The sequence below is a fragment of the Mustela putorius genome, unplaced genomic scaffold (assembly GCF_011764305.1).
Source record: "Mustela putorius furo isolate JIRA1106 unplaced genomic scaffold, ASM1176430v1.1 tig00003907_pilon_pilon_pilon:0A:0A:0A:0A, whole genome shotgun sequence".
Taxonomy (NCBI): Eukaryota; Metazoa; Chordata; class Mammalia; order Carnivora; family Mustelidae; genus Mustela; species Mustela putorius.
The window spans coordinates 2,024,087-2,042,334 of record NW_025422055.1 but is presented as its reverse complement, the minus strand read 5'-3'; the positions used below and the strand labels follow the sequence as shown (position 1 = coordinate 2,042,334).

The 18,248-nt window shown below is 34.2% G+C and overlaps 1 protein-coding gene across 2 annotated transcripts in view; it reads left to right on the top strand.

Moving 5' to 3' along the window:
- The first annotated feature begins 6,980 nt into the window (after positions 1–6,980).
- MARCHF1 (membrane associated ring-CH-type finger 1) overlaps positions 6,981–18,248 on the top strand; it is a 318,555-nt gene continuing 307,287 nt past the window's right edge. For both annotated transcript variants that reach the window (XM_045068436.1, XM_004775535.3), the window contains exons 1-3: positions 6,981–7,165; positions 7,668–7,708; positions 8,840–8,988. In XM_045068436.1, coding sequence (XP_044924371.1) covers positions 7,158–7,165; positions 7,668–7,708; positions 8,840–8,988 — 198 coding nt within the window. In that variant the 5' untranslated portion in view covers positions 6,981–7,157. The remainder of the gene's footprint in view (positions 7,166–7,667; positions 7,709–8,839; positions 8,989–18,248) is intronic.

The following is an 18,248-nucleotide window of genomic DNA, read 5'->3' as shown; positions in this document are numbered from 1 at the left end:
ACTGGGCAAAATTTCTCTCTTACAATATTATGTGAGTGTTCAGACATAGTAATAGAGCCATCAGGGGCCTTTTTTATATTTTCATATATTCTTAATTCATGTAATGAAAAGCTAAAGTGAAGCTCTGGAGTTGGATTGCTCTTATCATTGTATAGAGTTGTATTGTATAGATTGTAAAGCTTTTAGGGTGCCCAGCTAGCTCAGTCGGTAGAGCATGAGACTCTTAGATTGTAAAGATTTCTTTGTAAATACTTTTATGAGTATGTTCAAATTTAATTGTAACCTTTGTCATCTTCTGGGTCCAGCCATGTATCAGTTTTTTTTTCTTTTTTTCTCACAACAGAAAGTACAGTGTCTGTGATGAATATTCTATGATGATTATCAACATATTATTTAGGTCAAAACAATATGTGTTTTAATTTGTTGAATTATTTAGCCTACCTGGTCATTCTAGACTTAAGATAATTGTTGTATGCAAAAGAAAACTAGAATACAGTTGACATTTTATTAGAATACTTCAGTAAGTAGAGCCAAAATTTAATAGTTCTTGGCATGATGATTTGTTGATAACAGGTTCAGTGAAACAGTTCAAGAAGATGATTTGCACAGGCCAACCTTACAGAGGACGATGAAAGACAAAGAAGAATAGACTTTCATTTTGGAATCAAGCAAATAAGTTCAAAATCCAAAAAATGTGAGTCAGATCCTAGTTACTTTAGAAATTAAAATTCTCTGGAAAGTTGTACTGAATGCAACTCAAACAAAAAATGAAAGTGTAGATCTTCCATGCCTACTTCAGCACCTACAATAGAGCAGGAGTTCAAGAAATACTTAAGGGTTTATGTTGGCTGAATAAGGAGGAACATAGCTATGAACACCACTGCCACCACAAAAGCGAGCTGCAAATTAGATTAAACTGTTTTATTTAATTTCAGAAACTGAATGGGAAGTAAGAAGTTGGTTGCCTTTAAAAATGTATCCCAGTATGGGTACTGATGATAATCATAATTTGGGGCCACTTTGTTATACTTTTTTATTCATGCATGAATTCAGCATTTTATTATAAGTACTGAAGTGATATTTAATTATAGAGTTAAATTTTTTTTAAAAAAATGGCAAATGACTTACAAGTAGAACATTTGTTTATACTTGATTAAACTGTTTTGGTCATTATGTATCATTTCACTCCTTACCTTTGAATAAAGATACTCATTTTCATTTACTCTTAGCACACTTCAAGAAATGTAATTAAAAGCTGATGAGTAACCAAGATACTGTGTACTGGGAATGTGGAAATATTTACTTTCTGTGGAGTGTGAATTAGTCAGATATGCAGATTTTGTGTAACACAGATAAGGATTTTCAATAAAATCTCAAGCAGTTGAATGGTTGAACATTAATAATTTGTTGCTCATTCAAGTAACTGTTTTCAAGCTCCATTCACCATTTCCCTGTACCTCAAATGAGTGATTCACTCAGATTGATAGTCTTATTAAGAAAGCCATTCTATTGAATATCTTAAGCTTGATTTATATGAAAGGCTTTTTTAATTGAGGTATAACTGACATACCATATTATATTTGTTCAGGTATATAACAGAATGACTTGATATTTGCATATAATGTGAAATGACAAGGGGAGAGGGAGAGGAGAAGGGAGATGACGGAAATTGGAAGGGGAGGTGAACCATGAGAGACTATGGACTCTGAAAAACAATCTGAGGGTTTTGAAGGGGCAGGGGGTGGGAGGTTGGGGGAACCAGGTGGTGGGTATTAGAGAGGGCATTGATTGCATGGAGCCCTGGGTGTGGTGCAAAAACAATGAATACTGTTATGCTGAAAAAAATAAAAATAATAATAATGTGAAATGATCATGTTTGCTTTCCCCTGTCACCATTTAAAGTTACATAGTATGCAAATAATATTATTAATTACATTTACCACACTATACATTACATCTCCATGACTTATTTATTTTATGATTGGAAACTTGTACCTCCTGACTTCTTTTTATACACCCCTCAACTCCCCTCCCCTCCAGCATCCACCAGTCTTTTCTCTGCACTTATGAGTTTTGTTTTGAAAATTTCTTTTTTGGGTTCATATATAAGTGAATTCACATGGTATTTGTCTTTGACTTATTTCATTTAGAGTAATAGCTTCACGGTCCATCGATGTTGACACAAATGGCAAACTTTCACTTTTTTTTTTTGGTCTGAGTAGTATTCTGTGTGTACATATGTATATATATCTATAAACATATATAGATATATATAGTCTTCTTTATCTATTCACCCACTGATGGACACTTTGGTTGTTTCCATATCTTAACTAATGTGAATAATGCTTCAGTGAACATAGAGATGCATATATCTTAAATTAGTGTTTTCATTTTCTTAAGATAAATACTTAGAAGTAAAATTGTTAGATCATGTTGTTGTTCTCTTTTAACTTTTTGAGGAGCTGCCGTTCTGTTTTCATGGTGGCTGCACCAGTTTACATTCCTACCAGCAGTGCCCAAGGGTTCCCATTTCTCCACATCCTTACCAACACTTGTTATTTCTTGTCTTTTTGCTAATAGCCATTCTGACAGGTGGGAGGTTCTATCTCCTTGTAGTTTTTATTTAATTTTCCCTGATGATTAATGATGTTGAACATGTTTTCATGTAGCTTTTGGCTACTTGTATGTCTTCTTGGGAGAAGGGTCTATTCAGATCCTTGGCTTATGTTTTAATAATGTTGTTGTTGCTGTTGTTGTGTTATATGAATTCTTTATGTATTTTTGATATCAACCCCTGATTATGTATATGATTTGCAAATATCTTCTTCCATTCAGTGGGGTGCCTTTTTATTTATTTTGGTGATGATTTCCTTCATGGTGCAGCTTTTCATTTTGATGTGGTCCTGATTGTTTATTTTTGCTTTTGTTACCATTACCTTTGAAGTCAGATTCAAAAATATATCACCAAAAGTGATGTCTTGAGCTTACTGCCCATGTTTTCTTCCAAGAGTTCTGTGGTTTCAGATCTTACATTCAATCCTTTAATCTATTTTGAGTTAATTTTTGTGCATGGTATAAGATATTGGTCCCATTTCATTCTTTATGTGTGGCTATTAGTTTTCCCATCACCATTTATTGTACACATTATCCTTTCTCCATTGTATATTCTTGTCCCATTTGTCATAAGTTAATTGAGCATATATGCATTGGCTTATTTCTGGGCTCTATATTCTGTTCCATTGATTTCTGTATCTGTTTTTATGCCACACCAGGCTGTTCAATTACTGTAGCTTTGTAATAAATTTTGAAAGCAAGGAACATGTTGCCTCTAGCTTTGTTCTTCTTTCTCAAGATTGTTTTGGCTATTTGGAATATTTTGTTGTTCCATACACATTTTATTATTGTTTGTTCAATTTCTATTAAAAATGCCATGGAAATTTTGATAGAGGTTGCATTGAATCTATAGGTTTCTTTGGGTAACACAGACATTTTTAACAGTCTTACTTCTTCCAAATCATGAGCATTGAATATCTTTCCATTGATTTATGTTTTCTTCAGTTTCTTTCATCAGTGTCTCATATTTTCAGTGTACAGATCTTTTACCTCCTTGGTTAAATTTATTCCTAGATCATATTGCATTCTTTTTGATGCAGTTGTAAATGGGATAGTTACCTTAATTTTTCTTTTTTGCTAGTTTGTTGTAAGAGGATAAAACCACAGATTTTTGTATATTGATTTTATATGTTGCAATTTTGCCAAATTTTGTTATTAGTTCTAAGACTTTCGTTTCAGTCTTAAGGGTTTTCTGTATAAAATCATCCCACCTACAAATAGTGACAATTTTACTTCTTTATTTCTAATTTGTATATATTTTATTTGTCTTGCCTAATTGCTCTGATTAGGATTTTTTTTTTAATTTTTTATAAACATATATTTTTATCCCCAGGGGTACAGGTCTGTGAATCACCAGGTTTACACACTTCACAGCACTCACCAAAACACATACCCTCCCCAATGTCCATAATCCCACCCTCTTCTCCCAAACCCCCTCCCCCCGGCAACCCTCAGTTTGTTTTGTGAGATTAAGAGTCACTTATGGTTTGTCTCCCTCCCAATCCCATCTTCTTTCATTTATTCTTCTTCTACCCACTTAAGCCCCCATGTTGTATCACCACTTCCTCATATCAGGGAGATCATATGATAGTTGTCTTTCTCTGCTTGACTTATTTCGCTAAGCATGATACGCTCTAGTTCCATCCATGTTGTTGCAAATGGCAAGATTTCATTTCTTTTGATGGCTGCAGAGTATTCCATTGTGTGTATATACCACATCTTCTTGATCCATTCATCTGTTGATGGACATCTAGGTTCTTTCCATAGTTTGGCTATTGTGGACATTGCTGCTATAAACATTCGGGTGCATGTGCCCCTTTGGATCACTACATTTGTATCTTTAGGGTAAATACCCAATAGTGCAATTGCTGGGTCATAGGGCAGTTCTATTTTCAACATTTTGAGGAACCTCCATGCTGTTTTCCAGAGTGGCTGCACCAGCTTGCATTCCCACCAACAGTGTAGGAGGGTTCCCCTTTCTCCACATCCTCGCCAGCATCTGTCATTTCCTGACTTGTTGATTTTAGCCATTCTGACTGGTGTGAGGTGATATCTCATTGTGGTTTTGATTTGTAATTCCCTGATGCCGAGTGATATGGAGCACTTTTTCATGTGTACCTAGGAATAAACCTAACCAAAGAGACACAGAATCTATACTCAGAAAACTATAAAGTACTCATGAAAGAAATTGAGGAAGACACAAAGAAATGGAAAAATGTTCCATGCTCCTGGATTGGAAGAATAAATATTGTGAAAATGTCTATGCTACCTAAAGCAATCTACACATTTAATGATTAGGATTTTTAATACTATGTTGAATAAAAGTGGTAGGAGTGGGTGTCCTTGTGATGTTCCTGATCATAGAAGAAAAGCTAAAATCTTTTCACTTCTGATTATGATATTAGTTTTGGCTTGTTATATATAGCCTTTATAATGTTGATGTATATTTTCTCCATACATGTTTTGTTGAGTTTTTATCAGACATGAATATGGAATTTTTCTCAAATGTTGTTTCTGCATCTATTGAGATGATCATATGTGACTTTCATCCTTCGTTTTGTTAATGTGGTGTAGTAAATTGATTGATTTGTAGATGTTGAACCATCCTTGCATCCCTGGATAAATCTCACTTGATCTTGGTGTATGATCTTATTGATATATTGTTGAATTTGATTTGTTAATATTGTGTTAAGAAATTTTACATCTGTGTTCATCAGGGATATCAGTTTACTTTCTCTCTCTCTCTGTGTGTGTGTGTGTGTGTGTGTGTGTATGTGTGTGGTGTCTTTCTCTAATTTTGGTAGCAGGGTAATGCTGGCCTTGTGAAATGAGTTTAGAAGGATTCCCTCCTCCCTGATTTTTTTGAGAGTTTGAGAAGGATAGGTACTAAATCTTTGAATGTTTGGTAGAATTCACCAGAGAGGCTATCTGGTCCTGGACTTTTGTTTGAGGAGAAGTTTTTGATTTAATCTCCTTGCTGGCGATTATTCTATTCAGATTTTCTATTTCTTTATGAGTTTGCCTTAGAAGATTCTATGTTTCTGGGACTATGTCTGTTTTCTATATTATCCAATTTGTTGGCATATAATTTTTCATAGTAGTGTCATGATCCTTTGTATTTCTTCAGGATCAGTTGTAACTTCTCTTTCATTTCTGATTTTATTTATATGACCCCCCTCTTTTTTTTTAAAGATTTTATTTATTTATTTGACAGAGAGAGATCACAAGTAGGCAGAGAGGCAGACAGAGAGAGGAGGAAGCAGGCTCCCCACTGAGCAGAGAGCCTGATGCGGGACTTGATCCCAGGACCCTGAGATCACGACCTGAGCTGAAGGCAGCGGCTTAACCCACTGAGCCACCCAGGAGCCCCCCCACCTTTTTTTTTCTTAGTTAATCTAGCTGAAGTTTATAAGTTTTGTTGATAACCAGCTCTTGGTTTCATTGATCTTTTCTGTTGTCTTTTTAGTCTTTATTTCATTTATTTCTGCTCTAGTCTTATTTCCTTAATTCTACTAACTTTGGGCATCATTTGTTCCTCTTTTTATTACTCATTTAAGTGTAAAGTTAGATGGTTTATTTGAGAATTTTCTCGTTTCTTGAGGTAGGCCTGAACTTCCCTCTTAGAAATACTTGTGCTACAACACAGATTTTGGTATGTTGAGTTTTTATTTTCATTCATCTCAAAGTATTTTTTAATTGTTTTCTATAAGCCCTGTAGTGCAGATCTCGTTCTTCTTAACGTTTTTTAAGACACCTGGTATAGACCCTTTAAGCTGTTTTCACTTTTTGAACTTTTTTGTTCTTTTTGTGCTGTGTTTGGGTGAGTTCTATTGCCTTTGTCTTCCAGGCCACTGATCTTTTCTTCTGCATCAAGTGGTCTGCTGTTGAACCACTCTCGTGTATTTTTCAGTTCAGTTATTTTATTCTTCAGATCTGTATCTTCTGCTTGGTATATATATATATATATATACATACATATATATATATATATATATATATATATATATATAATCTTTGTTGGATTTCTTGTTCCTTTCATCATTCTTCTTCTGAGATTAGTAAGTATGTTTATGACCATTACTTTGAAGTTTTTTTTAAGGAAATTATTTATCTCCATTTCATTAACTTTTTTTTCTGTGGTTTTATTTTCTTCTTTCATTTGGAACTTATTCTTCTGTTTCCTCACTTTGCTTGGCTCTCTCTATTTCTGTGTATTAGACAAAACAGCTATCTCTCTCTGTCTTAAAGAAGTGGTCACAGAAAGATGGCAGGTATTTCAGTGCCTTGGGGTTAGAGCCCTCACGGAACTCTCTTTGATTGTTTCAGTTCCATGGAGACCAGAAATGTAAGCTTCCATGGCCACCAGAACCAGGTGTTCAAGTGACAGGCTCTGAAAGGACTACCTGCACCTGTTGCCTTTAATGGAGAATAAGGGAGTCTGCCCTTTGGGTTTTAGCAGGGCAGGGCTATGAAGAAGCACCAGGCTGGGGCATGCCCACCTGCTGGTTTTAGCAAGTCAGGGTTGAGGATCAGTGCAGTCAGTGATGACAAGGTAGAGGGAGAGTGCAAAAATTACACCCACTAACCCCTTTGTTTCTGGAGAGCGTTCCAATAGGCCTCTGACCCTCCAGAGATGCTTTAAGAATAGGCAGTAAATCTTCTTCATATATTGTTAACCATTTTTCAAACTATTGCTTTCGTGTTGGGTCCCAGGGCAAATGAAACTGTGCAAACACTTTAAGTTAGAAATCTCAGTTTCCTATGGCCCTTTGGGTCTCCTGGATATAAGACTTTGGTTTTCAAACCAGACTTTGGGGGGTTGTATCTCTGGTGAAAGTCCTAAGGGTTGGAGTCCCTGATACGGGGCTTGTGCCCTTTGCTTCTCAGGAATATGCTTTTTATTTGTGAGACCCCTTCCACTTGTGGGTGTCCACATTGGGGGCAGGGTTTTTGGCAAGACCATGTCTCTGCATCTCCTACCCATTTCAGTGTATCTGTTTTATCCCTTGTTGTGGAGGAGCTGTTTCAGCTCGTCTTCACATTTGTTTTTTCAGAGAGAATTTTCTATGTGTAACTGTAGATTTGGTGGGAGGAGGTAAGTTTAGAGTCTTCCTATGTTGCCATCTTGAACTGCCCACCCTAAGTTGTGTGTGTGTGTGTGTGTGTGTGTGTTTTATAATTTCCCTATTTACATTATTCAGATCCATTTAACTTGAGTATTTTGTCATTTAGAGTAATAACTCATCAATCTGTTAGTGCAACCTTTCTTTATGTTACTTTTCTTAGTGCTATGAAATGTGCTATTTTGAATCACTGAAATGTTATAAACCACCAGATTGCTAATTGCTTTGGATGCTGTGAAAAATAATTACTCCACATTATTTTTGATATTTAATTGACAGTGTAATGCATTTAACTAAAGACCTGCAATAAACTATTTCTAATTACTGAGGGTGGTGGAGTGGAAAAGTAGGCTGTAAAAGTTTACAAGGGAAACAATGTTTTCTCCATTATACTAAAAAGTCATTGTTGATAATACTTTTTCAGAGATGAAAAACAAAAACAAAAACTTCCCCAATGGAAAATTCTGGAAAGCTAGGAAGAGTTGTAGAATACTTTTACTCAGGATATAGTAGGGAAATTTTTTATATGAATAAAATGTACTGGTGATGGGGTGATGTACGTCATATATTACCCTTACCATGCTTGCACTAAAATTTCTCCTTCTTCAGTTGGCAGAACTTTATGAGGGAGATAATCATGCCACTGCTAGAATGAATAATCTTTATCACTGACTGGTGTTCAATTTATTTTGCATCTGTAGACCTTTCATCTGAAAAGCTCTGCTTAATTTTATATGTCATTGGAATATGTAGATATATCAGAAAATGGAATTGTTTTTAGCTCCCAAGGTAAGAATTCATGTTATAACGTGATTCTTGAAAATAACACTTAGAACCTGATTCAAGGAATTCCAACAGTCTAGAAGTTTCACAGATTGATGTATAAAAGATGTTAGGCTCTTTGAATAGATATGTACTGTTTTAATTTCCTACTATGGTATTAAAAATCAGCATATTCTTTTCTTCCCCATAACTTCTGACTAAATTAAAATGTCTCCATTGGTATGTCATTAAATTGCTTATTTAATTTCAATTATGTACATTTTCCAAAAACAGACAACCAAAATAAGTGACCTGTTTCAGGGAATGTAAATTATTTTCAGAATTTCAGAAATTGAAAAGGGATAAGAGGAAGGAGAAAATGCTGGGCTGGTGTGAAGCGATAGCCCGTAACCCTCACAGAATTCCAAACAACACGCGAACGCCTGAGATCTCAGGGGATTTGGCTGATGCCTCACAAACCTCCACATTGGTGAGTGAAAAGTTATTTTTCTTCAAAATGGCTTGTATGTAAATGGAATGCTAAGAAATGTGGAAAGGGATAACTTTTATGTAAACATTATTCTTGTTTACAGTAATATTTACATTTGCATTATATTGTTCATATAGATAATTTATATTAATAAAATGTCTAATGTCATATACTATTAGAGCTTAATTCAGCTAAAACAACAGTTTCTTTTTCTTTGTATTTCTTTGAGTCTTGCCCCTCCATTATATTAGTAACCTTAAAGAGTTACTTAAAGTTCATATCTTGTAATCTACATTTGTGTAATGAAATCAGTGGAGAAAAATGAGTAGAGTTATCCAGAATTAATGAAAAATCAGAATCAAGCCTTCTGTGTTTTCCTATATATATATTCTAAAAATCTCTGAAAAGAGTATCAAAATTATAATTTTATACAACTTTGTGAATTAAGTAATGACAAAAATAATTTGAAGACCAAATCAATAATACACTCTTCCATATTTTGTTTTCTGCTTAACTTAAATAGCCAGCTGCAGCTAGCCATTGTTTCCCAGTGATTAGGAAGAGAGAACTCATTAGCAAAAGGGGTTTTATGCATTTTGTTTAGATTTGGCTACAACATTCTTCATTTTGATTTAAAGAAGAAAAATTCCATTCAGTCTGTAAGTTTTAAATTGACATGTTAGATATATTTTAATTATTGTTTTGCCATTTTATATGAACACAAGTGTTTCCATTAGCCTGATTTATTAGTTGATGAACATATAATTAGATATAAGCAATGATTTTAGGTTTAATTTTTACTCTAGAATTATTTGCTAAGTTCTACTATTTTTTTTTAAATAAGTCAAGCAGAGAAAGATAACTATCATATGATCTCCCTGATAAGTTCTACTATTTTAAATAGAAATAATGATCTCAAGTAAACAGTACTGAGTGAATATCAAGAGAAACCACCTGAAGGAGTAGGCATTCAGTTGACAAGATAGAAGTGAGATCTTCCTTAAATTCTATCATCTTAGATTGTGAAGAGAGGGCTGATGGTATGTAGAAATGTGTGTAATGTCATGAAATAGTCAAAGTTCTGATGAATACATTTTTTGGAATTATCATATGCATTGCTTTATCTCACTCTAACATGATATTTTGTAAATTATTATTTTCAATAAAATTGCATGACATGAGTTAACACCATTTAAAAAATATGTTACACAATGTTTATACTTAAAGCTTTGTCAGGTATCATACAAAGGGTAAAAATTTTAAGATAAAAAGAATTACTTCCATGCTTTTATTAGGATGACTTTAGTGCTTAATTTCTATTTCATAGAACTAGATCAAAACCATAAAAATTCTTAAGTAAACATTTGGCCTGGCTTTCTCCTATAATTGGGTAACCTAATATTAGCTTAATTTTCCAGATGTGAACTATGGCCCAGAGAAATTAATTGACTTTCCCCATGTCACTTAACTAGTAAATGATAAAAATATTGCTAGAAGCCAGGTTTCTCAAGGTAAAGTTTTATTTTACTACACCATGTTGCCTCACTTTCTTGATGACATTTTCTTCTCATCAGATACTTTTAGGTTAAGGAAAACTCATCAAGTTACCAATCTAATAAATCCAGTAATTGATATTTTAAAATCCAATGCCATACTAGGTGGATAGCCTCTAGTCATTGAAACATAATTTCAACATCTGTTTCTCAACATAGGAAAAATGAAATATGCCTTTCTTATATCATAGCCTAGTGTCTTAATCAGTTCTCCTTCACTGTCAAATGATGACTCAAAGATACATACTCTTTTCATCTTTTAATGCTGCCTTCTTAAGGACATGGCTTCTTAGGTCCCTGAGGGAAAGGAAAAGACTGTGGGAGCCATTGTACATATTGAAGCGGCCTTGAATGTGTGCATATCCTTCTGTTGACAAAACTTAGTTGCATGGCCCCATCTGAACTGCAAGGGAGGCTGGTAAATGTTAGTAAGCCATATAACCAAGAAGAGCATATGGAATTAGAGAGCACCCAGTCCCTCTCTGCTGTAGACCTCCCTTCTGGTTGCCAAATATTTAGGTAATGTTTCCACTCCCTCATGAAAAAGGATTATTACAAGAGAAATAACAAAATTATTTCCATCACTGGATTCAGTTCAAGTCCATGAGCACTGGTTATTTATGGTCCTCATCAAATGATGGTGATAGCAAATCACCTATGAATAGATTATCCGCATTTTGCAACCAGCTCTCAACATCCATATGTACGCAATATATAGAAGAGGAGTAGGACAAGGGAAACCACAATAATATTCATGCTTGGAAAAAGAATCAGATACACATGGAAATCAGAGGTGAAATCCTACTAAACAGGAAGGATCTTTGAATAGGCTCTGACCCTGCTCCCTGGAGAGATCTTTGTTAGTGGTTCTCTCTGGCCTCTCAATATCTCTCTGGAAAGTTCATTTTCTTTTATCCTCCTTGTGCCTAATGAAGGTTGTATACCCTTAAAATATTTTTTTCCTATTTTGAAAAAATTGTGGGATCAAGAGTTGTTTTAAGTCTTAAATATTTCAAGGTTTGTATTTTTAGCATCATGGTCTTTGAATACACAATTTTCAGATATCTTCATAGGATTCTGATTGATTTGCTTCCTCATAGTCCATGTGCTTAAGAAAGTTCTTTCTGGGAAGCCCTTGACTTTCTCTTCTCTCATGCCTCTTTCTTAAGATGATATTATCTTGAAAATTACTCTGGAGGACCACAGCCTTAACCCAATCTTTGTAAAGAGATATTTTGTTTAACTGAAAAGTTTTGCTCAGTGTCAGCTCTAAATCTCATAAGTGCCTTGAGTCACTTTATACACTTTATATAAAATATATGCTTTTATACAAATGTACATTTTTACTGTATCTTTGTTACTCAACACTTGGCGTTAAAGTCATATCCCATCATTTGGGGTTAAGAAGAAGCCAGACATTTTGTCCAATAAACCCTTAAACTTCTATAGTCTTTCTGTTCCCACTCAGATCTGCTTTTATACTAGTTCCTGAGCTTCTTTTAACACTTTGCTGAATGTGGCCAATAATTGATAATATACATTACTAAGTTTTGTTTTTCCATCTATTTTGAGTGTTTCCAGCCCAGCAGGCCTACTGCCTGCCTCTCAAGTTAATTCAAACTGTAGTTTTGCCAAGAGTTTTGCCAGGACATCAAATAGATGGCTTTCTATTTTTGAAATTGGTTTCTTTGCCACCCACTGCCCAACCACTCAGCAAACACCATATACTTTAGATTTTCGTGATGGTAGCACAGGCTTTGGCTACCATTTTCTATATTTAGGTTGTTAAAAAAGTTGGGGTAGAAGAAGGTAAACAGGAAATAGTAATTCTAGCACAGAATGTAATATGAATATTTATTTAATCAGCTCTTGAAGGACTGAAAAGTGTATGTACTTAGTAACTGCAAGAAGTAACAATCCTCCAGAGAGAGACCACTGGGAGGAGGAAGGAGTTATTTGAACCTAAAAGGCTGAAAGAGGAGCCCCTCAGGTTGCACCTTAGACTTTGAGAAAGGAGGCTTCTCAGCTGATGTAGGAGACTTGATTTCAGGGAAGGGACACTGAGGATCTTGGACCTGGAATCTAAAGGAGAGGCTCTTCTCAATCCTTAAATATTCAAGTGGAAGGAAAAGAAGATGGTGCAATAAGAATAGTTAGATGGGGGCACCTGGGTGGCTCACTGAGTTAAACCTCTGCCTTCGGCTTACGTTATGATCCCAGGGTCCTGAGATCAAGACCCGCATCGTGCTCTCTACTCAGCTTCCCTTCCTCTCTCTCTACCTGCCTCTCTGCCCACTTGTGATCTCTGTCTTTCAAATAAATAATAAATAAAAATCTAACAAAAAAGCAAGAGTAGTTAGATGGTGCAATAAAATGGTGCAATAAGAAACTTGGATCCACTTTCCACTACTTACTTACAAAATCATTGCTAGGATGACACTAGCAGAAACAGGATAAGTAAGAAGAAACAAATCCTTTCTCTCTCCCTGTCGTCTAGTCTCCATTAGCACTAGTATTGGCAGAAGCTGGCCAAGAGGTAAATGTCAAAGGAGCAATCTGATTCTAGCATCTTGAAGTAGATTATGCAAGACCTGATTTAGAGTTGAGTACTATTATCTTAGTAATTAGTAATCAGTATAAAAAATTAAGAAGAGAAGCTTTAACAATCAATGAAATTTAACAAATCAGAAATTTCAATGGCTTAGCATAATTGAGCTTTGCTTTTGCTCATGACTCACTCTGATAAAGGTCATTTGACTCTCCAACAATGAATGGCAGGATCCCTACTCCTTCCATCTCTTGGGACTACTGTCTTAAACAAAGGACATCTGAGTGTATCAGATAACATATGGAAAAGAATGAGTGGGTGACCATGGAGATATCTGGTTAAGCCTGGAAGTGATGCATATCACTTGATGCCCTTGGCTGGAAATCAATGACATATTCCAGTGTATCTGTCAAAAGGATGGGAAATATAGTCTTGTATGACTGAAATAAGGAAATTGAGAGCACTCAACAAGCTTCCACCACAAATGCATTCCTTTGAGAGGTAGCAGTTTTGTCCTATATTTCCATTTTGTATGCACATATTTTATTATTACTCCTCTGCTGTCATCCTGAGCATTTGAGGCTTTCTGGTACAGATCATATCCCATCTAAAGATGATGGTGGTGATGAGGAGGAGGAGGAGAAGGGAGATGGCTGATTAGAAAGTGCTGGGAGTTTTCTAAATATTTAACACATATTCTCATTTTTAATACCCACAAGAGTTCAGTGAAGTAGGAATAACCATTATCCCTATTTTGGAAAGGAAACTGGATAAGTTAGATACAGAAACTGAGGCATAGAGAAATTTAAAAACCTGCCCAGAGTGACCCAGGTAATGTTGATGAGGCTGGGATTCCAGCAATCCAAACAGTCTAAATCTGGAGGACCACTCTGTCATGTCTCCTCAAGTTGGGGGAGAATAGTCACTATTTGGATTGTATGCATTTAGCTAAACACAAAGATTGTGAATGAGAGAATAATACAGGAGAGTGTGGCATAAAGACAAATAGGGCCTTCTCTTTATAATCTTATGGTTATATGTGACGGTTAGATTATTCTCTGCTCTGCACTTAGTGACCTATAAGTACGGCCATTTTTACAGCCATTTTCACCACTATACCATCAATAACTGACATAATTGAAAAGAACTGTGTTTTTTTAGATTTTATTTATTTATGAGAGAGAAAGACAGAGAGAGAGAGAAAGTGCAGGAGCTAGGAGGAGGGACAAAGGGAGAGGAAGAGGGAGAAGCACACTTCCTGCAGGGCAGGAAACCTACAGGGGACTCCATTCCAAGATCCAGAGATCATGACCTGAACTGAAGGCAGATGCTTAACCAACTTTGCCACCTAGTTGCCCCAGAATAGGTTTTTGTTGTTGTTATGTTGTTTTGTTTTTAAATCTATAAAGCAATTGAGATTACCTGCTTTTTAAATTCAGAAAATATTAATTTAGTGTAAATGTTTTAAACTGAATTTGAGGTTTGAGAGATTATGCTTATTAAGAAACTACATTCACAGCTGCACCATAGGGGTGGGAGAGCTCTTCTATGACAGCTAGGGAAGAAATTTCTCTTTTAAATTTAATGTAACACAGTTTACATGTTAAAAATAAAAGCAAAGTGCCCTATACTGACTGTACCCTTAAGCAATATCCTGAATCAAATCAGAGTTTCAATATTAAATTTAAAATGAGAGTAATGGAGATCATAATAATCAGAAATAAAAAGAGGAAGAATTTTATGAGTTGAAAATATCAATGGAAGACAAAATAAGGAGATTAAAAGTGTCATTTTTTAGGTAGTCAGCAATGACTCCAGAGAAAATTACTTTTCTGTAATCAGTGATGAGTCTTTGAGGCTGTAAGTAGATTATCATTAAGTAGAGAAAAAGAACAAAGTGTCACTTGATGTATTTGATAAGGTGATTTGCCACTTCCAACCATGTATTTGTCAACTCAGGGCACATTTTTCAACCTTGTATGTACATTTTCCAGGATGAGGTACTTGCAACTCTAGAATAGACTGAAGAGGGAAGACTAGATAAGAAAGCTTTCAAGGATTTATACATCTGTGTGTGATATATTTATAAAGCTGTATAATTTTCAAAGCAGTCTTTATGTCCATTGTTTCATTATAGCTTACAACCATACTGAGATGAACACAATACAAATTTAATTATTCAAATAGGTAATGATATGGAGATGTTCTTAAGAGTTTTGGGTAATTCACTTCAAATCATAAGGCCACAGATCTTCTAATTTCTCGGTTATTTATATACTACACCCATTATGAGAAATTGATACTATTGTATACATTATTCAAGAGAAAATATCCTAACTCAGAAAGGTTAAATAATTTGTCTCAGAAATAGTAAGTCTGATTTTAAATCTTAAGATTTTTCCAGTTTGCTATAAAGCTCTCTAAAAATAAGACCTATGCAACTAATGAATTTTTGAACACTATATCAAAAACTAATGATGTACTATATTTTGGCTAATTGAATTTAAATTTTAAAAATAAGTATAATTAATTAATTAAAAATACCCATTTAAAGAAGAAAATTTGCAGCTCCTGGACAACGTAAATCCTTGCACAATTTCAGTAAGTATTTATTAATAAAACATGCAGTTAAAAAGATTCATGTTTCATTGTGTCATAATCTTTTATTTCCAAAATAGGACAGTTTTGTTGAAGGTTAAATTTCCATACTTATTAAGTTTATGAAAAATCAGAAATGAAAATGAAGCACTTTTATTTTTACTTTTAAAAACATGTAAATAGAATGTATGTTTTAATTGAAGAATCATATCATTTTCACATTTTTTGTTATTCTTATTGCTCAGAGGCTCTACTATTGTTTCCTTGGTTTTATATTAAACTAGCCCACTTGGATATTTGTGTAATATAGAAAAAAATCAGTACCTGAACTTAAGACTTTTTCATTTAGAATTCCATTCTTTATCATTTGGTGAATACTGACATCCCCTGGATATCAAATAGAAAATAAATAAATGCATATAATTTGTATGATTCATAATAATTAATAATAATAATAATAATTAATGATAATAATATTAATTATGATTTGTTAATAATAATTAATTGTTGATAATAATAATTGGTGATAATTAATTACAATGATCTCACAATTTAAATAAGCAATAATATCACAAAAGAGAAAAATTTGATGAAAATAAAGGTAATAAGTCAGGTAGAGCTTTTGCTATAGAGAGATGAATATAACATTTTTTTCCTTATTCTAAGCCAAAACATAAAAATGAGGTGGAGTGGATATTATTTGCTATGCCTAACCCCCACATCCAAGTCTAGTAGGTTAAGGTCCTTTGTGTTAAAATCAACAAAATGCCTTCTATTCATAAGATTCAGCGGTGGAGTTGGTTAAAGTGATTAGAGTATGTTGTACTGAATCTAATATACAATATTTAATCACCAAATTGGAGTGAAGAATTACATCCTTTTGATTATTGACTATAAAACTTGATTCAAGTTAACCATTGATGTCAGCACAGATACTAGCATATCAAACTGAGGAGGAAGGTAATCTGCTTCATAAATTAGTAATTATGATGGTGATGTTTATTATGTTATGGAAATGCATATGAGGGCCGTATATGTGATCTAGATTATATACCCCCAATTTTTTTTTTCTAGATATCTCCAAGGATAGTTTCTTCATTCAGGACCTGGTGTGTCTATCCTAACAATGCTGATTAGCGTTGCTGCTGATATTGCACCCAGTTATGCCACACACATTCACTCTATGCCAATTCTGTGTTGCTTTTTTTCTCAGACTCATCTTTATCTGAAAATATTTATATAAATATGAATGTGTGTCGGTTTATTTTCTGTTTCTCTTCACCTGAATGTAAGATGAAAAAGGGAAGATATGTCTTATTTAACTCTATATCCCAGGTGTTTGAAACATAACAGGAACTTAATTAAATTTGTGGAATGGATAAACAGCTTGAGCACAGAGCATGAACTAAATGAAAGTGAGTTTTGTTTGTTTATAAAGCTCTATTAAGTGTAAAATCTCATATATTAAATCCCTTCTTTTTATTAGGAATGCCATATTCCTAGAGATATGGAAGAACCCATCTTAAAGATCAAACAATTCTGAGATAGTTTCTATGACCAAAATACATAAGTTCAAGCTTTGGAAACTAAAATCATGATTGTAAAAAGTACATTCTACTGAAATAAGATTCTGCCTTCAGTAAGAATTTTGGTATTGGAGGTATTTTGTTCAACGCAATAGGCAGTAAAATGTAAATTTGTCCTTAATTAAAATATCACACTTACAATTAATATTTGCCAGAATCATTGTTCTCAGTTTCTTCCCAACTGTGCCCATCATTCACTTTTAATTTTATCAGACAGAAGGAAATCATGCATCTGCCTATGGAAAATGGACTGGTATTGTCCCACAAACATTACCTCTCTTAGAAACCAAATAAAAGGGAAATAGAAAGAGGAGCTTGATTATATTAAATTTCCCATTAAACCCACAGACTTATTTTCAACAGGCTCACCTTACTTCTCTGAGCAAATGGGACAGTTGTTCATTGTGCAGTGGTCTTTATGCATTCGGAAAATAGATTATGTCAGGGAAGATAGAATTTGTAGAGTTTTTTTAACCTCATTTTCATTTCCCTTTTAATTCTTTCTTATTTGATCATTTATCACTTATTGTTTTTAATTGCTACTACAAAGCCTTTACTAAAATACTGCCAAAGGCAATAGTGAATGAAATCTAAAATTTTATTAGAATAACTATAAAATGCAAATGAGGGAAATTAAATGAAAGGCATTATGCCTTTCAAGAGCTTTGATTTTTGTAAGAAAGTAAAATCATTAAAAATATATCCCAGTGGTTGTTATGGAAACAGATTGAATTGAAGAATGCAAAGGGGGAGATTGGTGCTTCAAACATCACACTAGGAAGAAAAATTACATTCACTGTGCAGCTTAAAGTGATGTATTAACTTTAATTGTATAGTTACTGAACAGTGTCAAAACATGATTATTCACAATAGTAATAATTGATCTAAAAATGCTCCTTATATGAAGAGATCTTTTCCTCTAAGGAGTAAATCATGAGATCATGTTCACAGCTGCTTGTTATCAAAATCTGTCAC